This window comes from Oreochromis aureus, linkage group 7 (assembly GCF_013358895.1).
Source record: "Oreochromis aureus strain Israel breed Guangdong linkage group 7, ZZ_aureus, whole genome shotgun sequence".
Lineage (NCBI taxonomy): Eukaryota > Metazoa > Chordata > Actinopteri > Cichliformes > Cichlidae > Oreochromis > Oreochromis aureus.
The window spans coordinates 13,599,718-13,626,424 of NC_052948.1; the positions used below are offsets into that span (position 1 = coordinate 13,599,718).

The 26,707-nt window shown below is 41.9% G+C and overlaps 1 protein-coding gene across 1 annotated transcript in view; it reads right to left on the minus strand.

Moving 5' to 3' along the window:
• Positions 1 to 443: 443 nt before the first annotated feature.
• The window catches only part of megf11 (multiple EGF-like-domains 11), a 73,216-nt gene continuing 46,952 nt past the window's right edge, over positions 444 to 26,707 (minus strand). Inside the window, exons 8-26 of the mRNA XM_039615488.1 lie at positions 26,533 to 26,653; positions 26,003 to 26,139; positions 22,652 to 22,864; positions 21,998 to 22,172; positions 17,182 to 17,302; positions 14,300 to 14,463; positions 14,078 to 14,180; positions 11,134 to 11,280; positions 9,678 to 9,812; positions 7,598 to 7,726; positions 6,854 to 6,982; positions 6,091 to 6,219; positions 5,825 to 5,953; positions 5,485 to 5,721; positions 5,180 to 5,349; positions 5,016 to 5,079; positions 3,470 to 3,514; positions 2,561 to 2,773; positions 444 to 2,327 (exon numbers count right to left, since the gene is read on the minus strand). Of these exons, the coding sequence (XP_039471422.1) occupies positions 2,152 to 2,327; positions 2,561 to 2,773; positions 3,470 to 3,514; positions 5,016 to 5,079; positions 5,180 to 5,349; positions 5,485 to 5,721; positions 5,825 to 5,953; positions 6,091 to 6,219; positions 6,854 to 6,982; positions 7,598 to 7,726; positions 9,678 to 9,812; positions 11,134 to 11,280; positions 14,078 to 14,180; positions 14,300 to 14,463; positions 17,182 to 17,302; positions 21,998 to 22,172; positions 22,652 to 22,864; positions 26,003 to 26,139; positions 26,533 to 26,653 (2,737 nt within the window). The 3' untranslated portion in view covers positions 444 to 2,151. The remainder of the gene's footprint in view (positions 2,328 to 2,560; positions 2,774 to 3,469; positions 3,515 to 5,015; positions 5,080 to 5,179; positions 5,350 to 5,484; positions 5,722 to 5,824; positions 5,954 to 6,090; positions 6,220 to 6,853; positions 6,983 to 7,597; positions 7,727 to 9,677; positions 9,813 to 11,133; positions 11,281 to 14,077; positions 14,181 to 14,299; positions 14,464 to 17,181; positions 17,303 to 21,997; positions 22,173 to 22,651; positions 22,865 to 26,002; positions 26,140 to 26,532; positions 26,654 to 26,707) is intronic.

A 26,707-nucleotide genomic window follows, 5' to 3' on the forward strand; every position in this document is an offset into this window, starting at 1 on the left:
AAATGATAAAAAAGTAGTATTTATGAGATTAAATGAATAAAACTGACAAGTTGATAGTCCAATCAGTAGGGGCATCTGAATTTTTGTTAAGTTTAAAAGCCTTCATGCAACACCGCACAACGCTGGAGACCTCTCAATCAATTTTACACAGTGAATTTTAAAATAGTCGACGGGTCAGCCGGCGCCCTGCGGTGACGAGTAAGCCTATCGCTGGTCTAAATCATGTAGTTGTCCTCTTTCTGCTTCAGTCTGCAGAGAGAATATAACATTGGAGGATTTAACAAAGAGTTTCTATTCATGAATTTCACCCAAAGACTCATCATTAAGCCACCTGATAAGATTTGTTGTTCACCAGACCAGAACCCTTCATGAAGGGTATTAACCTGACTGAAACGGGTTTCTGATGGCAGAATAGGCATTTAATTTGAAACTTGTACCAAAACAACAACCTGCTTTGATATGACAGCAGCTAGAAAAACCTTCCACGGAGGTCAAATAGTCACACGGTTTATGATCCACTGGTCACCACACTGGTCAAAGATGGGATAATGTTCAGCACTAATGAAACGCTGTCTGTGCATCGATTGTCAACATGTTATTGCTTCTACATAGGGTGAAATGGAATTCACATAGTGAATGAGCAAATTCATCTCGATAAATAAATAAATAAATAAATATGCTCTTTTAGCCTGATATAAACATAAATTAATTTAGAAATGGATTTTTTTCCCTTTCTTTTTTCTTTTTTTTTAAACATATAATTCCCTTTTGTAAATACTGCACAGGATATTTGTGGGTCTTAAACTGCTCATGTGAAAGCCTTTTTTTTTCTCCTTTTTTCAATTTATAATTTGACAGAGAGAGTGAGAACATTTTAAGTGACTTCAAAAACAGTTCACAAAATGACACCGATAATTTCACAAGAAGATAAATTGTGTTATCTACATCAGCGGGTATCCATGCTCATCTTTTTTTATGCTAGAATAACACAGATTTTTTTTTTGTTTTTTTTTTAAAAAGGAACACCATCACTAATATAAAACAATCCAAAAAAAGCAATTAGATTTATAAATACAAAAAAAATCTAAGCAAACTCTTCTTAAGACCCACTATTAAAAAAAATGTAAACCAAAACATTTGCAAGAAAAAAAAAAGGAAGAAGAAGCTTTCACGTACAAAACAACACAAGATCAGATCACTTCATTAGTGTGGGGAGAAAAATCCAAACTTGAGACTTACTGTTACTTTCAGCAATGCAATAAATGCATGAACACTGATGACCTGAATACATTTCAAGATACACTGGGCCTCATTAACACTAAAACTAAGAGAAGCTCTTTAGTAAGACACAGAGATCACATGAGTATTAACTGTGATCATTACTGGATAACAGTGAATAAAAAAACCCCAAATACAATATTTTACTATTTATCCATGCTTTCTCAGACTTGGCTCACTCACAGCAAAGTTTCCTTAAATTAACATTTAGTGGAGGTTTCGCTACCTTTGCCTGCGCTTTTCTTCACTTCAGAGTAGATGATCGTAAGCACTTTGTGGCAGCTGTGCTGTGATATGCAGCTGCTTCACAGAGAAAATTCATAAACACTATACATAGTAGATCTTTGCCTGCTTAGATATGGTGAAGGCTGTTAACCTTCTTTCCTGTGGAGAAAATCACTTGTGTTTTGCGGGGACTTTATAAATGCTTGGCTGCCCTTGAATGCAAACGGATATGATGGGTTAAAAATCAGAGTGAAGAGAGCTCTCTCCAGGTAAATAAACTGTCCACCCACTCCATGTATACTGTCTTACAGGGTGCTTGGAAAGATATTGTTCCACTTCAGCAGGTCCATAAAGAGGCCAGGCAGCAGTTTGTGTGATCAATTATATAAGAAAATACAATGAGTGAATGATCGCTGGTGTGTGGGACACTCTTTCTCCCCCCCTTTCTCTCTCTGGGCGATAGAAAGGGCGCCAGTGAGGGAGCCAAAGAGAGCAGGGTCCAGAGGAGCTGTGGCTGTCCTTCCATCTCAGCATGTCAGTATCTAATCGAACACACAGGGAGACAAAGGGAGGGCCGTTGGTTGAAAGGTGGCTGGATGTTTCCCAGATGCCGGCACGCAGTCAGAGGCCCGGAGGAGAGCGTGCCTTCTAGAGCAGGGAGCTGGGGCTTTCTGGGGGCGGTGGGGGTGTGTGCGTGGGGCTGTGACGCATGGGTAGTATGTCATAGTGGCTGGGGATGTGGCTGCTGCGGGGAAGGTCGTAGGGGCTCTGGGAGAATCCGGTGGCCATTCCATTGGGCCCCTGCAGGACGCTCACTGTCGGCTCTGTCACAGTTTGGGGAAGAAGTGGGAGAGATATATAAGAAGGTAAAGTGGCAGGCACAGGCTGAGGAAAAAAAGAGACCAGAGAGGTACATGCAACATAGAGACCACATATATTTTCTTTTATCAAGGTGTACAAATTCTGTACAGGATCACAATATGGGACATGACCAGAGAGGCCATAAGCTGCAGGACCCTGCTGAGCTCCACACACAACACTCCAACAATGCACTCACCAACATCATAGACATTCCTGCTTGCACTGCCCAGGAGGGTGGCAGTGCCTCCAAAGGGCACTTCACGGTGGGAGGGGGATTTCATCTCCACATAGCTGCTCTCTGTGTGCTTGCAAGCCAGCCCCGGTGGGTCTCTAATGGTAGCATAAGGATTCTCACTATTGAGGGAGCAGGAGCTGTTGCTGCACATGGAGCTCTTGATGTAATCTGCAGCTGCCGCAAGACAAGGACATATTTAGTATCAACAGAGATGAAGTGCCTGCCACTGACTTTTAACAATGGCGTACATACTGAACTCTGATATTAAAGGACTAAAATTTAAGCCGGTATCACAGCGTGACCAGAAGAATGGAAGCGAAACACGTTGCCATTCTCAAGAAGCTGAGCTTCTTTTGTCTCGGACAGGTGACTAATGGTGGTACGTAGTAATCAGAGTACAAAGGGGAGAGAGTGGAGGACTCGTCTCATCCATAACAGTCTCATCATACTGATAAGAGGGCTCATTAGAGACCGCAGCAAAGCTGCTTCAGACCACTCTCCACACCCTTGGGTTTCTCACATTCACCACCGATTGAACAGTGTGGAAGACAAAATGACGTATCAGGCACGGAGCCATAGAGAGCAATTACTGTTGGAATAAAACCTCAGCCCACCATGATCTTGTCCAAAGTGCAGTGAGTTTTCACATAAATCACAGAGACTATACGGATGTGGAATTTTGGGTCGGAGAAATAGCTGTCTCAGAGGGGAACACGACCCAAATGGGAAAATGGATATATGGGCTGTTAAGCATAAAAGGATTTTGTAATTTAGCTGCTAGTGAAGCTGAACAGGATTCCATATGCAGAGTAGGTCTTCACAGACACGCATGCAGCAGACTGCAAACTGTCCCTGCTATTCATTTCTTACCTTTCCTGGAGCCTCTTTGTGTCTGTGCCTCACCCTGTTGAACATCTGTAAACACGTCAAAACAGCAAAGTCAGACATCACATTAAATTCCCAGAACGTGTGAAGGTTGACAGGCGACGTCTCATTATAGTGAAATATTATTATTTTTTTTATTTTTTGAAAGGATAGGAAGAAAATGATGGCGATAAGTTACTGCCAGCAACAAAATACCACAAAAAACGAAAACAAAAAAACAAGCCAAGTACTGTGACTACAATAGTTCATAGCTGAGTAAATAAAAACCACTTTTTGACTTCTCATTATAATTGATGTGCTTTGTACGTATAAGCTAAATGGGGGCTCCGACTTTTAAAGTCAAGCATGACAAAGAATTAATTATAGATATTAGGTTTTTGAATGGACATCCAGCCTATTGTGATTCCCCGAGCGCTGAACACTGTCCTTTTTGTCAAAGCTGCTGGCATCTCACAGATATGCACAAGGTGTCCTCTGGTGTCTGTGCATGACCCACTGGGTTATAGCGAGACTAAGACTGCTTTCTCGCTCCAAACTTGTCACATACAGTATTGAATCTAGTAAAGGACTCCTTGGCCTCACATTTAAATGCACTGTGAGACCACAAATTTTGCACTGTGCACTCTTTTCCAAAGTTAAGCAAGCCTAAGCCTAACCAGTGAGTGGATGCAAAATTGAATTCAGTGATAGAAAATAAAGCAAAACAAAGTCCGAAAGACAAATGCTCCCAAAGGGGACATGGACTGCAATCATTTCCTACTGAGGATTTTATCAGTCTTTAAAAAGGGGCCCAGTTATCTCTTGGCATCTTATATTGCAGCACGTCACGGCACCGAAGCAAAAAGGACACCTTGTGCGTATCTCTAGGACACCAGTGGCATCTGACAGAACAGCAGCATTTGACGCCTTAGGGTCAGAATGCATTGCAACAGTGTTCAGCGCACCTAAAGTCAGGACATAAGCAGTAAAGAAAATAATAATATTAATAATACAGTATTTCTCCAACAGTATGACAACTCACACTGTCATTCATTATCTGTGCACCATACCTTATTCTCCACTTACAAATGGTTACCTGACAATTACCATTAATACAAAAAAAACCCACTTTGATGTGCTTACATCAAACTACCCTTTAATTTGTTATAAACCATTTATGAAATGCTAATACGCTCCTTTTAAATGCCACACTTAATTTTCTATCGTTCACAGCCTAGGAGTGTAGTGTTTGACCCAATGTAAGCCTTCATAGAAAAATGTGCCACCAGGGGAAGTGAAAGAGGACTAATGAGCTCATAGTGACCCCTATTCATCTTCGCACCACTGCTTTCGCTGCATATCTTATCAAAATCAGAGCAAAGGTTATGTCTAACAAGAGACCCCTGGTTCATCTTCATTCACAGCAGGTTAGCGCCAATAAAGGGTGTGCGAGAACGACACGTGTGTCTTTTGCCCTTGAATTGCTGGTTCTGTAAGGTCCAAATTCCGGATCTATGACATGCGATGTAATAAGGGAGAGGAGAAAACTGACCCAGGTCGTTGAGGTTGCAGTAGGCCCTCCATTCAGACCCATTTCTGCTTTTCAGCGTGTTTGACTGTGAAAAGAAAAAGACAATGCAGTGTTGATTTTGTACTGCAGCGTGTAATTTAGAAATTGCAGTACATTTTGTGTGAAGACATGGAGGGAGTTCATACTTTGAGGGTCAGAGTGCCATCCAAGTTGCTGGAAATGGTTGAGACCACGTTACACTGAGCCACGGTGTGGTAGCTAGGGTTGGAGAAGCACTGGCCACTGCTACTGCTGCTGTTCTGGCTCTGACTGATCTCAGGGGCACTGGTTCTCATCGCGACAGTACTGCCACACTCTGAGGATATACACAAAGGGGTTCAAAAGCAAAATTATACCTTTTTTTTACCATTTTAGTGATATTGCATGGGGTGTCAGCAGTTTTAATACATATATTGTAACTGATGTAAAAATGCACATGTAAGACTCTTACCAGACAGAGAGTAGTCAGTGTTGGTAATGTGCATGGCCTGCGAGTACGATACACTTGGCTGGATCTCATGGCCCTTGTCCCTCTGCCTCTGTCTGTACCACACAAACAGACTAAGCATGGCCATGATGATGAGGAGGAGAAAGATGATGCCCATGACAGCCCCCGCCGACTGGCGCTCGGAGCCTCGTGCTGGACTGATCTTCGTGTATGGGTTCAGCTCTTCCATCATCAGAGCTGCTATAGAGAAAGCAGAAACAGTGGGTCCCTTAAACAATGCGTACACATCTGTGTTTGAGCGATAATACCCCGTAAAGCCTCGGTCATCTCAATCACCTCTCACCTTGATCGCAGCGGATGCCTTTATAGCCGGGGCTACAGTAGCATGTTCCAGTCACATAGTCACAGGTAGCATTGTTCAGGCACTCGCATAGCTGCTGGCAACCATATCCAAATGTACCAGCGGGACACTCTGCATGACAGAGAGGCACATTATTACACCCATCAAAATTAAAGCACTTACAGAGTGGGAGCCAAACTGTTTATAGAACACACACTCATCTACTGGGTAATTTTGCTCAGAGCTAAAATGTGTTGTGCCTACTCAACTCTGCTCACAGCTCGTCCCAATGAAGCCGGTTCGGCAAGCACACTGGCCAGATATGTGGTCGCAGTCTGCGCCGTTTTGGCAGCGGCAGACTTCGGAGCAGTCCCTGCCGTAGAACCCTGAAGGACAGCCTGGGACAGAGATGTATAAAATGTTGGGTTGGGAGGAGTGGTGACAACAAAGAGAAGGGAAGACAACATAGAGAGTCAAGGTCAAATCGCAAAGGAACGAGGAAATCAATATCACTCAATGTCTCTGCTGCATACTCAATAAGGCACAATGTGAATGAATTGAAATGAAACATTTCCTGCTTCTGCAGAAAATGCCGTTATGCTGTCAACATAACCTAGAGGTGGAAATAAAGAAGAAGACAACTGGAAATAGTAAGAATCTATATGAGAGAAGAGAGGGGGAAAACAAATGTCATTTTCATGCACAATAGCAGGAGCTCCACACTGCAAACAATACTGAATAAACCCCTCGAGGTGATGGATAATGGAAATTCAAATTAGTGGACTGATATTGATGATCTGCTCTATCCCTGGGTAAATGACTGGGATGTATTACGAACATTAATGAAATGACCATTAGTTCTGTTCTGCTGTTGCTCTCTCTCACTTTAAAAAATAAAAAAAAATAGATAAAAACATCCAGTTTCCTTGTAATCTGAAAAAAGTATCGTTTCTCACTTGTCATCTGCTGCAGTTCTATTAGACTGCCAGTAGATGACACTGTGTGTCTACTAACTGGATGGGAGAAACTCACGCTGTGTGCAGTAGAGACCGGTCCAGCCGGGGCTGCACCTGCACTCTCCATCATAGGCACTGCACTGGGCTCCATTGTGACAGTTACACGAGTTGAGACAATCAGGGCCCCAGTGCCCAGAGGGACAGGCTGCAGACGCCAGAGACACAGTCAAACTCATGGTCACGCACTCTCCCTTACATACACTACGTCCTAGACATGCATACATGAATCACATAACACATATGTTTGAGGAAAAGTCCAGACATTCTCCACGCTTTCATACAATATGTTAAAATGATACATTTGGAAGAAAATCCAGCTTTGTCATTACCCTCCACAAGCCCACAAGTTGTAGTGTTGGAAATTGCTGTCAGGTGAATATGTATGGAGTATCACCCGTGTGATCATTAGTTGTTTTTTTTTTTTTTTTAGTTTAATAGTTAATGCAATTAAAAAAAAACACACACACACACACATCAATTTCCCATGCCATGGCAGCTCAAAGTTCTGCTAATGATCTTTGGCCTACAGTTCTGTAAATCAAAGAGCATAATGTATTACAACAATCATTTAAGCAAGCTGTGTGTTTTACATCAGCTGGGGCTGAGGGTAGTTCTCTCTGTGTGCCGGGTCATGAAGATGATTAATGTGTATGAAGGTAAGGGTGAGAGAGAAATTAGGAGTGGAGACAGACAATGAGAGTGGGAAAAGTGGAAAAATGAGCAAATTACAGAGTGGATGAAGGAAGGAAGGAAGCCATACCCTGAGAGCAGTCCTCTCCTATCCAGCCAGGGAAACACTGGCAGGAGCCATCAATGGGGTTGCAGGTGCCGTTGTTGGTGCAGAGGCAGATCTCGGCACAAGCTCTCCCGTACCTGCCGCTTGGACAGACTGCAGAACAGATAGAAACAACACACCACTTTACGAATAAACAAAAAAACTGCTCTGCCTCTTTTAAGATTAGAAAAACCCATTAACATTATGACACTAAACTTAGGCACATTACTGTGAACACATTTATGCAAACACACTGATTTTGTGAAAGGTTGTATAAACATGTTCCTCTAATGGATGATATCCTTTTATTTGAGTGGACACGAAGTGATCTGCTTAGACAAAAGGAGGAGTCAGTCACTGCCTCCTGTGGCACAACTGCCCCATTTCCACTGCCTAGAGTGGAATGAGTGATGTGCCAAAGAATTAAAATAGACCATGTACACAGACCACTGTATACATTTTTTATGAAATTAATATTTCAATGCAACCAGGCACTCTTCAATAAGAAATATTATTTCCAGTGAAACCTCCATTGTGTTTCCTTGTTGGACCATGGGACAAATTGAACCAAGGTGTATCTAACTATCAGGATCAGGGAGCTGCAGTGCCAGCAGATGCAATAAACGTCTCACATAAAAGAATAGCCACCGTTAGGAATATCTGATAAGGTGGCAGGCTGTGAAAGAGATGGGTCTGACTCATTATCATGGGGGGTGATTTTAATGATTACATTTCAACTGGTTTTTCCCTCTTCTTGAGAGCTCTTTCAACCTCTTTCAAGCAGGTTGTCATTAAGCCATGAGGTTGGCTCCCCCATACTGTTGCTTCTGGGGATTCAAGCCTCAGCTCACTGGGAGAGCTTCATTAGGCTGGGACTTTGTGTGCTGGACAGAGGACAAGTGAGGACACAATGGGGCTCAACAAGAGGATAATGTGCATGATGATGGCCACCTCCGTCCCTCGTCGCCTAACGCCCGCTCACCAGTAATTATGGTTCAGACAAATTAGGACTGGTTCTCGCTTTTACTTTTCCCTCTTCCTTCAGCTAAGCTATTAAACTTTTATTTGTAAGACATTGCTTAAAGCCATGAAAGAGAATTCAAAAATTCCCCATCGCCTTTCTGTAATTTATTTTAAAAAAGAGGTAAATTATTAGAGTAAAAAAATCTACAGCGCATTTGTGTGAAGGTATCTCTTCTCAGAACAGCGGAGAACATTTTTAATGTGGAACCACTGACACGACAAATACAATACCTTGTCACACAAATGAACTGAAATCAGCACACTGTTCAATGGATGGACAGTGTGGAGACAAAAACTACCATGACACACACATAATATACATTCATTCTTTTTCTCAGTTTCCTACTAAATGTTCTTTTTGACCAGACATATAGCTAAATGTCTTGCACAAGACAAAACCCTCTTTGTAAAACATTTATCATGATGTCATCACACTACAAGAAGTAGTTGCTGAGAAATGTCGCTTTTAAGGAATAAAAAGTGCCAAACCAAGTTGTTTTCATATAACATCCTCAGTAACGCCACAAAAGAAAAGTTGCCTTGAAAACAAGTTTAACAATAGAAACAGGTGTGTTTGTGCATTTTTTTGTCTGTATATTAATGAAAGCAATTTACATACAGCTCCCTTTGCAGAATTAGGCAGAGGGACAGCAAAATTTACTTAAAATATTCTTTGTCTAAAAACGTGGCTCTTAGCAATTTTCCGTCCTCTGTTGAAGGTTGGGTTTTTTTTGTTTCCTTTTTTTTAGCTTGGGTTGCATCGATAATAGTCATATTTTAAAGTTTCAAGGCTAAGATGCTAGTGCGAGAGGCAGCAGGTCATCTTATTAGAGCCAGTGTGCAAAGAGAGGACTTAAACAAAATGTACAGGAACAACATGATCAGTATTATTCCCTTACAGATTTTTGTATTTTAGAAAAAGGCATTTTCAAAAATAACCAACAAAAAAAGAAAAAAAAAACACTCAAACTTCACAGTGAATGAATTTCACTGTACGTGAAAGAGCAGGGTAAAGGTCAAAAGGACATAGAAGGCTACTTGCCTTGGTTGCACAGCGAGCCAGTAAAGCCAGACAGGCACTCACAGTGGCCCGTGACATGATGGCATGGCCCGGTGCTGTGCACACACTGTGGACACGACTGGCTGCAGCGGTGCCCGTAGAACCCCGGAGAGCAGACTGCAGGCAGCAGAGTGTGGCAGGAGAGGACAGAGAATCAGTCACCAGTGTTGGATGAAACAAGAGGTATATAGTAATGAAACAAAGCATGACAAGAGTGATCAAGGGAGTGCAGAAAAATCAAGGCTGCGAGAATTAAAGCAGAAAAGACAAGGAGCGACAGCAAAGGCAGGGGAAAAGTATAAAAGTCAGTCTCCATTGTAATCACTGCCATTTTATCTGCAGCCAGAGACAGAATAGTAAACGAGTTAAGAGAATAGTGAGTCTGTTTTACGTCAAGTCATGAGAGCAGCCTGATGATCTATATATGTCAGGAGACACACAACTGTGTTAATAATGCAAATTTCATTGAAAGAATGTGAACCGAGAGATATATAAACGGTGGTGTAAAAGTTATTATATAACACTTTATGCAAAGATTGTGCAACCATTATAAAAAGCTGCAATTTATATTAAAAACGTATTTTCATTCGAGCGCTACACTTCCTAAGAGCGCCTTAGGAATAGTTACACTATTTTCACAGCCAGTGATTTGGAGAAAACTGTCAGGGGACAGCTGGGTATTTCCAAAATAGAAACCTTTTAGAAACTGACAAAACAACCTCAGTTGTAGCTTGACAAACTTGCAATGTTAAGTTTACCCAGTGGATTTTATTTTAAGCACCAGGTGTGGTGCATTTTTATCATCCTCTGGAGAAGCATGCAATTCTTCAGTTAACAATATTTCAGTGAGGAAAAAAAAGCGCAAAACTGCAGTTACGAGGTTTCTAGCTGACGAGAAAATTATCTGTGTAAATATTGAGTTTGGAGGAGTAACCATTTCCCCTCTCTGTCTCTCACACACACGGCGTGTTTAAGTCTCTCCACTCAAATTGATGTTTACAGGTTTGAGACAGTGAATTCACTCCCAATCAGTGAGTTCATCACTTGAGAGCACCTTCAGACAGACCCCGTTCGGAAACCAGAGCTGGCACTCCCAGTGAGCATACCCTCTGATGAGCCTCAGGCGAGGACTGTGAGTCTCCCACTGTGAGGTGGTTGTTGAGGACTGTGCCAGAAGGGGGTGAGAAGTGTGTCTGTGTGTGTATGTGTCTGTTTATGTGTCTGGGGGAATGCCATTGGGGCAAAGACACTGTGATTACATGATAGCTGTGATGAAGGGTTTACACTCAAGCAGTTATGTCCAACAACAATTCTTCAAAGATCAAACAAGGTCAGTGCTGTGATGGAGTTTGCAAGTGCGCTGGTCTCAGTGTAACAGATTTATTTCCTAAGGGTTTAGATAGAAATAAGTTGCTTAGAGAAAGAGAAAGAGCCTCACTTCTTTTGCAGGACGTCCCTCTGTATCCAGGTGCACACACACATGTGCCGTCCTCAGGAGAGCACGATCCTCCATTCTGACAGGAGCAGCTGACTGAACAGTTGGGTCCCCAGAAGCCTTGTGGGCACACATTATCACAGTGGATTCCTGCAGGCATGTTACCAAATCTTCAGTGAATGAATACTAAGAAGGCAAAAGACTGGTAAACTGATAAATTCTAAACAGCGTGCCATCTGTAAAAACACATCATTAAAGGGCAGCATTCACAATGCTTGATCATTGCACATCTTTGCAGGGTTATTAAACTAACATGAATCATTGACTTATTTTAGTTTTGAATAAAGAAGCTGCAGTTTGAGGATGTTTTTTTTTTTTTCAGCCCATCTTTCACACTCTGCTTCTCCTCTCCAAATGTATTTTATTTTTGATCTGACTGGAGCTCCTTGCCAGTGCACTGTGTTGATTAACAGGGTTGGGTCTCAAGAGAGGCCAAGCTTGTCTCCCATTCTCTTTCAGCAGAGCCAGGGTAGTGCATGGAGCTGAAGGGAAGTACTCAGACCACAGTCTGCAAGTGTCACAGTGTCTTTTTTTTTCTGTGGCTTCAACCAAATGCAAAACACTGCATCCATACAGGGCTCTCACTGTGAATGCATTAGCATGCCCATCAGAGCGCCATGTTTTCCTTCAGACAAAAAATTCATGTGTGCCGTTCTACATGTATACAGCCGGGTTTAGAAAGTGTGGCATAGCCCTGCAATTGCACATGCACACGCTCGGTGTCACACAGTCACACAAATGCATGCAAACTCTGCAACCTTTCAAGCTTCAGCCCTCAGTTCGAAGCCTCATTTGAAATTTCCTTTGAGTGAGAATATCTGAGAATGGTGTGGCAATTAAAGCGGCATTAGTGCAGTACCTTTGAATTAAACCTGGACTAAACTCTGGGGACTAATGTTATACGGTAACCATGGCACCTTAAGGCTATATAGGATAGGAAATGTTAAGTCTGATGAGTGGGGGGCTGGATGGGTGTGGGGGGTACAGTTGCAGTGATTAAGTCAGAAGCTGTGCCATGGACATCAAAAGGAGGGCAAGGCTTGTGCAAGTGTGTTTGAGGTTCTGCTAGGCCAGGCAGAAAAAAAAAGAAAAACAGTGGCTGGCTTTACTGTCAGAAAATGAATGCGGACAGAGCATCACATTTTTCAGTCTAATGGTGACAAACAGAGGGGCTTTGGGTGCCTAGTGAGGGAGAAGAAGAAAGAGTGAAAGAAGCCAGAACTGAAGTCTCTTCAAAGGAGGCTTTTCGCTGAGAAGTGCCAGAGGTCCCACTATCCAATTTGTACAGTGAGCACAGCAAAGCAAACCTCTCTCTCCCTTTTTAACTCTCTCTCCTGGTGCATGTAAACACACATCACATTACCTGCTTCGTGTCATGGACCAGAATCTCTACAGAAATAAAAGGCAAAGTCCTATTTAACATGGTCTAGCACGATGCCCCCTGCATCAAGTGTCTAGTCAGAGAACTCTTTTAAATCTGTCTTGGCTGATGTCAGGCTCACGACAGTTCAGTAACAATTCTGTGGGTCATAGTCGGCCTAGCCACTTAAGCGCACACACTCCTAAAGTCAAGCTTCTCGACAATTTAGGCAAGCCTCACAATAGAGCCAACACCAAGTTGACAGCAAAGTAGAATGCAATACCAACCCTGGCACACTCAGTGATATGACAGTGTTTACAAAAATAGCTGTAAACAGACATTTCACTCCATCCCTGACTTAGTCCTGTGACGAATCCCACATAGCCCTCTCTCTAGGTGCTCCTTCCTTCAGAGAGTCCGCTGTCAAGCCGCTGCAATTTAAGTATGTATGTGTGTGTTTGTCCGACCCACTGGGCTGCACGCTGCCCTCAGCTCTGCACCCTGGTGACTCAATTAAGGCTGACAGATGGTCCCGACCTGTGCGGGATTCAGAGCATGAGAGGCCCGTTTTGCCGGCTCCGTTCTTGCAGATAATAAAACCCACATTGTTTCCCAGAATAAATGCCCGAAGCTCGGGAGGCTGAATGGAGTGGGCTGCTGAGAGCTCACAGGCTTGACCTTTCCTGCTGAATCTTTTTCCCTCTCCGACTGCACCTCTCTGCCCAAGCTCAGAGACCAGGTCCTTTGCTAGCCCCCTGTATTTGACATTCAGATGCGACGCTTCATTTTTGAGCATAATGACTCTCACCCTTGCTGTGACATTCATACTTTCCAACCTCCAGCTTTTTCCCTGTAAGCAAATGGTTTAAATGACAAGAAACAGAGAGCGAACATATGGGCGTGCAAACCCCCCCCAAAAAACGAAAAACTATTTGCATCTAGAGGGGATCAGATTCCAGTGGAGAGCTTGTGATAGCAAAGAACGATTGGTACTCTGGTGAATAAACGCGGCAGCTGGTTTAATCAAATTTCCCAATAAAATGCAAACTCTAATAAACAGAACCAAAAATAACAATATCACAAGACATATCTAAAAATCTTGAGAGCAATGTGGGCCAATTATTTGATTTAGTTTGCAAATATTTAGCTGATGATTCAGTTCAGTCCTTGTGTGTAGCCGGCATCACATAATATAAGCATGATTGCATACCAGCTTCCAGCGTGCCAGCCAAGAGAATTAATTTAGAGCTCAATTCTCAACATCTCTCATTCGGCTATGCCACCGGCGCAGTGGCAAAACAAATTGAACATTTAATTAACAAAACACTGTGTAGACATTCTGTAAACATACTGTACTGCACAAGCCATGAATGCTGCAGCATATTTTCCTGTTATGGTAAATCAGTGTGTCTGACTAGCATCTAATGTCTTTGATTTTCAGCTAATGAAGATAACAACTAAAGATGGGCCGCTTCTGCTCCTAAAGACAGACTACTGTGATTTTATTGTGAAAAAATGAGTACAAACCTGTCCAGCCAGGGTAGCAGCGACAATAACCGCTCACTGGGTCACAGCCATCAGCGTGGCTGCAGTCGCAGCGCTCACGACACTCCAACCCATACGTACCCTCCTGACAACGATGATAATAATAAGAAAACTTGATCTAACTAATCTAAAATAAAGCACAATGATGCAAAAGATTTAGCTGGGTCTTCACATTAATCTCTCAGTTAAAAAAGACAGACTTACAGGGCAGGGCTCGTCACAGTGCTCTCCTCTCCAACCAGGAGAACATGTGCAAGTGCCATCTATAGCATCGCATGCAGCTCCGTTGCTACATAAGCATGTCTGATTACAGCTCAGACCCCAGGCACCACTGGAACAGAGGATGGAGCAGTCCACACCCTGCCAACCTCGAGTAACAGAGAGAAAAAATCAAACTGTAAACATTTATATAAGAAAAGCGACATGAAGCCAGTTGCTTTATATTAAAATTACCAGACAACTGAACAGTCTAAATCAGGGATGTCAGCTCATTTTATATCATTGGCCTCTTACAGTCCACTTTGATCTTGAGTGGGCCGGACGAGTGAAACACTTCTTTCTATGAGTGCAAAGAAGTTTAACTACCCACTTGATCCATGAGATATCTTAATAATAGAAAAAGAAGTGCAATGTCAACTGTGCATCTCAGTTCTTCTGCACACCAAAGAAATTCTGCTCTGTCGTCACGACTCTTTCGGCATAAATTGTAAGAAATGTGTAAAACTTCAGAAAAAGTTCTGCAAGGTCATTCACAGAAAACGTTGTATTCTATAATTACTGTGGACCCATTGTAATAAACTGTCATTTCATTTTAAAAGTGAAAAAAACAAAAACAAAAAAACTGGAGGCTTACTCTAAATTAATTGTTTATCTATAACTTTGTTGTAATATCAGTGATCATGATGGAGGCCTTCATCAGAAGAAAAGATGGAAAAAAATAAGAAACAACAGTTTAATTCCCGAAATTTAGGTCCTCCGTACATTTTAAAAAGCTTTCCAGTAGGCCGGGCTGATTTTTGCCCTTAGGCCTTATGTTTGACATCCTTGGTTTAAAAAATGGTCAGCTACAATGGTTTTTGCCCTTGTGCTTGAACCCTAAAGATTAATTTTAATAAAAGTGATATGATTCAACTGCAAAGAGGAAACACACCTCTAAGAATGGCAATGTATGAATGAGCACAATAACTATGGATGGACTTGGAAAATTTATTCAGTCCTACTGACTCTGGAGCGTTCTTAAGTTTCTCTTTAGTGCGTCCAGTACAATGGGTAAAAGATAAAAAAAAATGTGGTATATTTATAGCATCTGGATTTCGGTAAACTCTTCAGTTGTTCTATTGTGTTCAAATATAACAAAGTTTTCACTTCCAGAGAAATATATCAATATATCCTGGATATATTGCCCCCAAAACACTGAATAGACTTAACTGTTGGCAGTCAGAATTTATCACATGATTCCTCCATTAATCCGCAAGTTAACATCTGTGTGTGAAATCTCTCAGGAATAATTGATGTGGGTGGTACTATTGACTGTGTATACTGTATATTTGGTGCACACTCTTTATACAGGACATTTGGTTATTTTTCATCTTTTATCAGGTGGAAAACAATACAATCTGAGAAAGGAACATGTTTTTATAGGCAATGAGAGGTTAGAAGGTAAGAAGGATTTGATATCAGTGAGACATTTATGCAGTGCTGTGTAAAAATCTTGAGCCACCCCTCATTTCTTTATAGTTTGCTTCCAAGGAGCCAAACTTTCTTGTAATTTTTAAAGTGGCCTGCAGCAATAGTTCTCCAGGCTTTCTGAAGGTCCCTGAAAGTTCTTCTTTGAACTTTGGCTGCCTTTTCAGTCATTTTTAGTCTTTGCTGTCTTTCACAGAAATATATCGTTAGGCACATTGTTATTAGCTGCCTGTCACAAAACCAATCATTTGTTCCCATTTCTTTAGTTGAATCGATGAAAAATGCCAAAGATAACACAGTTTGATGGCCATAAAATAATATTTTTGCACCAGCAAGGTGATTCCCAAAGTGCTATTGGCCAAATATGTGGCATATCTTGGCATTGTGTGCAATGTGTCCTTAAACAATCTGAGGAAACTGGACAAGTGGAGGACAAAAGAAAAAATGGCAGACCTGAGTTTAATAAAGAAAAAATACGGACTGAAAATCAGTTGCAACAGGTTTTTATTAAGGGATGAATCCAGATTTGAAGGTTTTAGTTTAGATTGTTGAGGAGGAGTTTAGGACAGAGGTACAACAGTGACCATCCACAGCCATCTGTAAAGCAGAGTAGAGGCTCTGCAATGATTTGTAGTTTGAGGTCAGTGGTGTTGTGAATCTTTATGGCATTGTCAACAGAAAATAGCGTCATACATTGATCCATCATGTAAAACCATCTGGAAATTGTCTGACTGACAGTGGCTTCATTTATCAACATGGCAATGATTCTACACACACAACTGCATAGTGTCAGTCATAGATTGGCCTCCCCACACCATGCTCGTTAACATTACTGAGATCATCTCGACAGAGAAGGTAACAAAAGACAGCCAACATCCACAGAAGAGCTTCAAGTGCTCTTCAAGAAGCCTGGAGAACTATTCCTGAAACCTACATGAAGAAATGACAAAAAAGCTTGCCTAAGAGAGTTCATGCTGTGCTGAAGAATAAAGGCGGTCATACCAAATATCATTAGAATTGTACAGGTTTTACCTTGCACGTTGCATTCTCATTCATATTTGCACATTTCAATAAATCGATGCACCTATTTCACATTTTTCTTGAAAAACACATGGAAATGAGGGGTGGCTCAAGAATTTTGCATTGTACTGTATTTATGAAGCCATATAATTTTGTCTTAAGAAAGTAAGAATAGCTTATGTCATGTATTATTCATTAGACTGAAAAATAGAACACATTAAATAAAGTTTGTAAGGAAAACAACCCAATGCACAGAATGCAACTGGATTTAGTCCACAAGAATTTATGTGTACAAATGTTCATCCATCTGTTCATCTGCACAGCCAGTACACCTTATCTCATAATATAGAAGACTTGTGCTCAACCTCATGATTCTTTACCTTCCTTGCAGAGGCAGGAGCCATCAACAGGAGAGCAGGATGCATGATTATGGCAAGAGCAGGTGGACATGCAGCTACGTCCAAACAGACCAGGTGGACACACTGTAGAGCAGTCCTCACCCTGTGGGAGAAATAACGCAAAGTCATGCAGCAAACAACCAACATGGCAATAAATGCTGACTCTGGCTGATTGAAAAAGGAATAAAATAGTCTGAAAGGATGTGGACTGAAACACCGGGAAGGTTGACTCTACTTCTCTGTATAGCTTACTAAGCTGTTTACTTAAACAAGTCACATTGTGTCTGTATGGAGACTGAAATTGAATGGATTTAAGAAAGTAACTGAAGTTCAAAGGAAGGACCACACTTGATCAGCTCAAGCTATCTCTTCTTAACTTCCAATTATGCACTCTATATATTCTGACAGCACCTGCTCTGAGCCATGGTTTGCCTTTTGCAACCCCATTTCACCCCATCTCTCAACTTCTCTCTTCATCTCCGTCTCCCATTAGATTTCCTTTTCAGCTGAGATGCAGGAAGGACTCCAAAGTTGGAGAATCCAGACTTTTCACCCCTTTCTCCAATCAAGCAATGACTAACTCTGCACTCTTATCTAATCATCTTCACTCTATTAATGCAATCTTTTGAGTTCTTAATAAACTTAAGTCACATTAAGTTACTGCCCTTGCCTTGTGAAATGACTTGCGGAAGCTGTACTCTATAAGGGTTTTCAAAATCTGACACTGTGGACCCCACTCAAGCAGTCAAGACAATACTGGCATGCAAACAGAACTGGCACACTAAAATGAAATAAAAATATGGCTCATGAGCATAATAAGTTGTTGTTTGCAAGCTTCCCATGGATTGGATTGGACACTACATTGCATTACATTACATTGGAAGGTAAAGAAGAACATCCTGGAGTTTGTCTGAGATCTGATTTATGGATGCTTATTGCGATGGACATTGGAGATGATGAAACCATCATGAATTGTGAGCCAAACTAAATTAAAAAAAAGTAAAACGTCTGTGTGTTCAAACAGACAAAGAAACTGGATTTTTGAGTTCGAACCACTTCTTTGGCTTCAACTTTACCGGTTTGCTGAGTGAGCCAAACAAGCATGCCAAACAGCAGCAACAAAAAATGGCAACTTTTAAGATACTCATAATGTGTCCTTTGGCACCGGTGTCCTTGACACACTGTCAGCAGCAGTCTTGGACACAGAGAGATAATGGTCCTCTTTTAATGAGCGAATAAGTCAGCATCAGGAGATTGAGGCTTGGGTTAGAACATGCACCTTCCACACATTAACCCTGCCCATAAATGTGATGCCAAGGGGTCCTTTACAAGTTTGCCTGTGATCATGTGGGAGTAAAACCCATCTCATTATTGCCATTACCCTGTGCGTCACAGCACTGATGGGAAAAAACACATTGTGCGCGTCTGTGAGACATTAGCAGCTTTCCATGGTTTTGACAGCATGGGAATGAAATAGGGCTGAATCTTGTGGTGAGAACATTGTATCTACATTTTAGCACATGGGCCCTCATCAGGCCAGATATTCAGCCAAAGCCACACTAGGCAAAAACAGCGATAAAAACCAAGTAAATGAATTCCACAGTGAAATGGATGGACAGGATCCCACAGGCATCACTTATAGACCAACTCTATAACCTCTCACTCTAATATACCTTAGAAAAGATTGGCAGCCACATTGGCACAGCCTTTTAGTGTTGTTGCATTAAAATTAAGTATCTGGTAAAGGACATGAAGTACTCCGTCTCTGTCCTCTGCATCCTGCTGTCATTAGAATTTCTCTGCTTTAAAGGCTGAGCACAGCCCACCTCCACCGCTCTTGTCCCTCCCTCAGCTAGAGATCACAGCCAGTCTATGGATGCCCACACCCTTTGTTTCAAACTCTGACTTGAGTGACAGGTGACACAATGATTTAGAGTTCCAATTAGAGGCCCAGAGGAGTCCTGAGTGGCTCTTGCTTCGCTCACCAGAGAGCTGGGGGACTGCTGGCTGCTCACTGCTCTCATTATCATTTTGAACTCAGTTTAAACATGAGGCAGGAGGAGATGTGCCAGTGGACGCCAGGGGCAGAACACACATCTTAAAACATCTCTCCTCCCCGTACACCACATAAAAGCGCCTGTCTGCGAATGAAATTTTTATCAATCGGTTGCAATAACCTTTGTTCTGCCGCAAACGACAGCTTCAAGACTGCTAACAATAGCAGTTCAGTTACAGTTGTTAAGTGCGGCAAGAAGTTCGACCGGCTCGGGGGGAGGGGGGAGGGCTGGACAGATGGGGACTGGCAGGGAGGTGCAGTCTTTCTTCAGAGCTCAGGCAATTTACTGGTGACTGGACTCATGGATAAAACGTCATACAGCCACAAATGACCACATGGATTTTGCTGCCTCCATGACTGCGTCGAATTCCACTTGGTTTCCCCCCTCACAGTGCGGACACCAGTGGTTGGTCTGTTCTCAAGTGGGGAAAGGCAGCTCTCTCATTAGTCGACTGATTCATATTCCTTCTGAGCTGGGAAGGATAGAAGTCTGGATGTGGAGAATCATTATTAATACACGGGCTGTCAGTCCATTGCATAGGAGCAGCAGGACCTTACATAACTACACAGCCGATAGAAGCAGTAACCAGACCAGAGCTGCTGAGAGTCAGCCAGGTCGTCCTTGGCCAAAGCACTAAATTCATACCTATTAGTATCTTAATGTAATTGGAGTGCATTTTTTCCAGAAAGCCACTAGCTGACACAACATTGATCAGGCTGGTACCCTTCGAGACTAGATGCAAATGGCACCACTAATTACCAATCATTCTCACTCCTTAACAGTTCATCTAACTGCTGGGTGAGTGAGTGCAGTTTAAAATTCATGCAGCATGGCTGAAAATGAACCTCTGAACCTTCTGATGAGGAGAGAAATCCCTGAGAGATAGGAAAATTGTTTTCACCACCTACAAAGGCAGACCGGAATCCATTCCTAATGCATTCATATTTCACATAAAGCGGTACCAACAGAATCTGTAGAAAAAAGGAAAAAAAAGAAAGACATCTTACAGAGTCCACATGCTGCAGATTGCAAGGGACAATGCCTGAATAGGTAACATGTAATCACTTTGTCCCAGTCAAAAAGAGCATGTCCAATTACTAGAGCTAAATCAAGCGTGCAGGTGCTCAGTCTGCTCAGACACTTTGCTTGGTTTGCCCCCCGATGGGACTCCAGAACAAAGATGCAGTGGGGAGGCTTAGTCTTATCAGCTGTCCCCCGGGGAAGTGACTTCGCTTGCAATCATAGCCGCAACACCATCATCAACCACATTTTAAAAGCTCCATGTGATAATAACCATGTGTGATGCATGTCACACAATTATAGGTAGCAGCTACACAGCTCTACCTCTGTAACAAAGTGTTTGCACAGCAGCAGCTTTGTTAAAAGTACAAAAAAAGAAACCTCTCCACACACACTCAAACACACCAATCCTCCATATGAGGTGTGTCTGCTCCCATCTGACTGCCTTCTTTTCTTTCCAGCTCCTGCCCTCTAGGTCTATTTAATGGATCTGGCAGTCCTTCCCAGCAGCCGCCAAAGAGAACAGGTGGAGCAAATTAAGACACAGTCTGCGGCCCTGCTCGGTAGCTCAATTCACCACAGTGGCCTGCTGTAAGACACAGGCAATTTCCACCGAAATGTAATGTTGGCAGAAATGTACCCTTGCAGTCGCTGTTGCTCTCTAACTTCAGATTGCAAGACAAGAAATACAATAGGGAAACTGATTGAAGTTACCCAACTAATTTGACAGTTGTAAGAGGGAACAATATGGCTGCACAAAAACCGACTAAAACGAAAACATATATAGGTCAAGGATTCAATTTTCTCCCAATTGGTCCAGGAGTACAGATCTCAGCTTGCTCCGCACTGATGCTACAAGTCAAGACATATCGACTGTATTTGTAAAATACACACGACCCATTATTAATGTCTGCACTGGGAGGTACCAGAGGATTTATTGTGATGCGGTAGAGCACATTTATAATAAGGCGATAATAAAATGTCTCACCTTGCTCTTGACTGTCTGTGTACAAAAAGCTTCTAAAGTGAAACTGGGACAACTTCCAAAAAAATTATGACCACACTGACACAAACATTTTACAACAGCCACAAAAAAAACATGAAACATAAGTCAAAGCTGCAACCTTCACAACTTAGGCTCACGGAGGAGAGGGGTGAAGCGTTTCACAGCATGTGGTATGAGACATGCGAGTACAATAATTGGTTAGTAGAGATAGAGATATTCTTCAGTATATTAAAGATTACAAGGAGCGAGGTTACAAATACAATTAACCCTTGAGCATTTCATGAGAAATTAATGTAACCAATAGCATAATTACAAGTTGACACGATAATTATAGCTGCGAATAAATTAAAATGGACATGCAAGTGTCAACGTGGTTTAGAACACAAAGTCATGGATGTTCAAGGACTGCTCTTTCTAAGTGTTTTAAATGCCGTTTAAGCTTGTGCTTGTTTTTAATGCATTTTGAGTGCTCTTTTCTCTGTTTTTCCACCAACTTCTTTTTTCTCCTTTTCCTTGAGTACACATTGGCTGTGTTTCGGTTTGCATAGCGCAACTGTGGCCCCATCTTGGCATTTTGGCTCTGGGAACAGAGATCTAGATCTCATGAGATCAGGTAAAGGTCAAATTTGAAAGAAAATCTTTAATAAAACATTATCCCGAAAGTGGCCACAGATATGAGTCCAATAAAATAGCAGTGAATGTACATGATACTCACCATGAACCCAGGGGCACATGTACAGGTACCCGTGACAGGATGACAGTCAGCTCCATTGGCACAGCTGCAAGTCAGCATGCATCCCTCTCCATAGAATCCAGGCGGACAGGTCTCATTACAGTAAAGCCCTGTCCATCCTGCAGAGCAGGTGCATTCACCAGAAAGCGGGTGGCAGCTACAATATAATGAGAAAGAAATATGGGACAATGACAGGAAGAAAAAGGGTGAGGTGAAGTTTGAGCTCTAAAAGTATCAACACTTCATTCTTGAGCAGGATCAAAGCGTGAAGTCCGCGCCAAAAGCCATTCATCCATCTACGCGTCTACGTGCTCGTTTCTGATAGATGAGGTGTCCCTTTTCTCCTTCGTTCTGTAATGACTTCTATGGCCGATGCCCAACTCTTGCCGGAATCAGAGCATTAACATTGCATTAACTATGAATGCTGCTGAGAAATTATGAATGAAGCAAAGGTCGCGATTAAAAGCTAACTGGATGACATGGCCAAGAGGTGTCCAGACTTCAGAATGAGTGCTGGCATAGAGCTAAGATGAGACAAAATTGAGTTGCAGAAATCTTTATTCATATGGAGAGTCTTCGCTTCAGGGCTTGGTCAGAGCAAAGCTGTGTGTGGCCTTGCACTGATGTCTCACTTACCTCACGGTGTTGGTGGTGTTACAGGGGCAGTACTTGTCACAAATGAGGCCGTATAGACCTGGGGGACAGAATCTCTCCTGGCAATTAGGCCCTTTAAACCCTGTTTCACATAGACAGGCTCCATTGATATGGTGACACTTGGCTCCATTCTGACACTCGCACTTCTGGTTACACTGCGGTCCATAGGTGCCCACAGGGCAGTCATCCTGACATCTGGAGGAAAATTACAGAGCAATGACGGGGTCTTTTAAATTGCTGCTCTAAAAAATGTCAGGTACATGGGGAAAAAAATGAGTCAAGACTTGTAACATGAAAATCTGATGTTGGAAATGTTAAAGATTCTTTTTGTGCATGTATGATATATATATACAGATATATACAATGTTAATTTCAACAATTGAATAAACTGAAATGAATAAAGAATATTCTGAAAAATCTCAAAGTCTCCTTGGTTCCATCTTTTAAAATGTGCTCATTTTTCTGTGTTTTTGGGTTTCAAACACAGACAAATCCCACCTTTCAGCTCTGTGAGTGCAGTTCAGTTAATAAAATAAATGACAGCATTTTTCAACAATGTCAATGCTTAATCACTACAGCATTAAAAAGTCTTTACAAATTGCGCATGGTCACGACTACATGAAGGAAATGGAGTCAATTTTATATTCATTATGAGCAATATTGCTATTACAGCCATTTTAGTAAAACTGAAACATTTCATTTTGGATACATATTTCATAGACCGTGAACCTTCTAAACTCAAAGGAAAATAAATGCGGGCAAATATTTTACTTTAACCACTCTATTCAGATTTTAAAAGCATAAGATAAATATATAATAGATTGCTTGTAAAGTTTTATTTATATTATTTCAATTGTGTTTTACGTTGGTGCCAGTCACCATCTGATTTTATAGCAGACTACATTTTTGTGTGTCTTCAGAAGGTTAGCTGTTAAATACATTTGAGATCCCTTTCCAGGCGCCTCAGCCCCCACTCACATCTTGCGTCAGGTGATCTTAATAGTTCACATGACAGTGTGAGGCAAGGTCTCACGACAGTTTCACCCAAAACCTTTGCTGATAATGACACTCACCTTTTTCACGCCTTGGCTCGTGTGATGAGGCACATGATCAATAGCGGGTCAACGACCCTCTTAAGGGATAACTCCCACTAGGGTTTAAATACCTGGGACTCTCAGACATTTGGTTTAAGAACTGAGGAACCTTCTCGGATGAAAGAAGAAACATCTTCAAAAAACTTAAAGAAGTCCAGTTGGTTTCAAGGTTATTTGTTATACTCATTAATTACACTCAACAGCCATTGTGTTAGGTATACCTTTTAACTGCCTCTTAATGCAAATATCTAATCAGTGAGTCACATGGCAGAAACTCTGAGCGGTTAGCTTCATTTAGACATTGTCAAAACGACCTGCTTCAAATCGAGCATAAGAACAGAGAAGAAAAGTGATTTTAGTGACTCTGAATGCGGCGTGGTTGCTGGTGTCAGATGGGCTTGTCTGAGTACTTGAGAAACTGCTGATCTACTGATCTCTTTTCTCACACAACCATCTAAAGGGTTTATAGAGAATGGGAACAAAAAAAAAAACCCTGCCTTGGATCAATAGTTCCAACTGGTGGTTGTGTAATGGTGTGGGGGATATTTTCTTGGCACACTTTGGACCGATTAGTACCAACTGAGCATTGTTTAAACAGCCTACCTGAGTTTTGTTGCTGACCATGTCCGTACCTTTATTACAGCAGTGTACCCATCATCTAATGACTGTTTCCAGCAAGACAGCATGCAATGTCACAAAGCTCAAATCATCTCAAACTGGTTTGTTGAAGATGACAGTGAGCTCGCTGTACTCCAACGGCCTCAACAGTCACACATTCTCAATTCACAACAGAGTACCCCTGGGATGCGGTGTAACAGGAGATTCACATCAATACACACAGCTGAGAAATCTGCAGCAACTGTGTGATGCTATCATGTCAATATGAACCAAAATCTCAGAGGAATGTTTCCAGCACCTTGTTGAATCTCTGCCAGGAGGAATAGGGCAGATCTGAATGCAACAGGGTGTTTTTGGAAGTGCATGTAAATATAATCCTAAAAACAATAATGTTTTATGATGTTTTACGCAATGCAAAGATTCTTTAAGAATTGGAAATTGAAATAAAACTCCAGCACCAGCTTCAATACATTAAATAATATGGATATATTATTAACACTCCTCTTCCATTTCAAGGTTTTAATAATGAATGTTTACTTTAAAAATACTTTCATAAATCCATGGTCAAATTTTAACGAGGACAGCAGGCCTCTGCTGTCAGTACTTCGGCGTCTCTGCAGGGGTTGGACAAGACTCAGTAATCGTCATCAGCTAAACAGAAACTGCTTCAGTTTTCTGCACATAAATTAGTGTAGATCAGAAAATGGATTTCTTCCTTCACCTCAATATACTGACTTAAGTATACAGTCCTGGTGGAGTTTCAGTCTCAAGAGTGTAACAAAGCTTTTACAAATAGCTCAATTACAACATAAAATGGCCGAGTTATGTTTCATGTTTAAATTACCCTAGCTTTAGTTTTATCAGAGGACAATGGTATTATTATACTAGACACACGAGGGTGGGGGGTAACACAATCTTAGATTATTCCTGGCAGTTTAATTCACCTGCCACTGACAAAATGAATGAGGGCAATTTTGCAAAATAATAAAGTAAAGGAAAGGTCTTGTAAAGGAAGTGTTTCCATCCAAGAGACAATTGCTTTAGCTGAACTAATAAACCCAGGCTGCTCTGGGCTGCTCTGGCAGGCACGAGGAACTAAAAAGATCTGTGGATTTCAATGAGACCTTAATATAAGCCCATTACTTATAATTAATGAGCAGACTCCAAACAGCATGTAGCTCATGGTGAGATCAATGGATAGGCTGGGAGTGGATGAGGATGAAGGCTGAAGACATGAAACCTTGCTGGCCAGCATGAAGTACAAGATTAATTAAACATACAACGCCCCTATTAAAAGCTTCCAATCTACCTTCAAATGGACTAATGGGCATTTATAAATGCTTATTTCTCTCGAGTATGAGAATATGCTAGGATTTCCTTTATCTTTTTAAAGAACAGCCAGGTTTGTGCCTCATTTAGAAGTCAACAAAGAGAATGGGTCAATGAGTGACTGTTAAATGCGGAACTGCATGAAACCATTCTTTTGCATTAAATACTAATATCAATAAATCATGCCTTTGTATGACCTATTTTAAGTAGGAGCACAAAAGTTTGCTGATAGAACTTCAGAAAAAGCCTTTTTGAGCGGTCCGTTTGTCAGCCAGAGGTGTCACCTGCATACCTGCGTCCACTGAAGCCGGCTGCACACTGGCACTGCCCCGTGATGTGGTCGCACATTCCACCGTTACGACAGGAACAGTCTTTGCTGCAGTTGATGCCGTACTTGCCAAGAGGGCAGGGCTGGGCACAGACTGAACCCTGTGAAAACAAGCCAACACACTTGATTGATGTTTGGACGGTTCAGACCTATCGTTAATGTCCTCCTATGTGTCTGCAGATGTGTTTACTTTTTCTTCTTTTTTTTTTAGAAGGCAACTGAAAGCATTACATTCAAGGAGTAAGTTCAAAAGTGTACACTTTACTGTGGAAGATATTTTCACATATTATCTTCAGAAAGGTCAATGCAGAGTTAATTTTCACATGGAAAGTTCACAGTAGTCAGCCTCCACACTACAAATTCTATTTTTCTTCTCCTTCCAGGAAGCAGAGACACAGCATTCTCATTTACTGTACTTTTTTCCCCCCCTAAACTTACAACAGCGTTCAAGTATTTTCTCCCCTCGGGCCTTTGCTTTTGCTTCTGTGACCTACCGTCCACCCAGCAGGGCAGGAACAATCTCCTGTGATGTGGTGGCACGTTCCTCCGTTCTGACAGGGGCAGCGCTGTTCACACTGAGGCCCATGACTACCAGAGGGGCAGCGCTCCCCACAGCTGTCAGCACACAAGTCAAAAGTCTCAGATAAGTAACCTGTGTTTGCCTGCAGT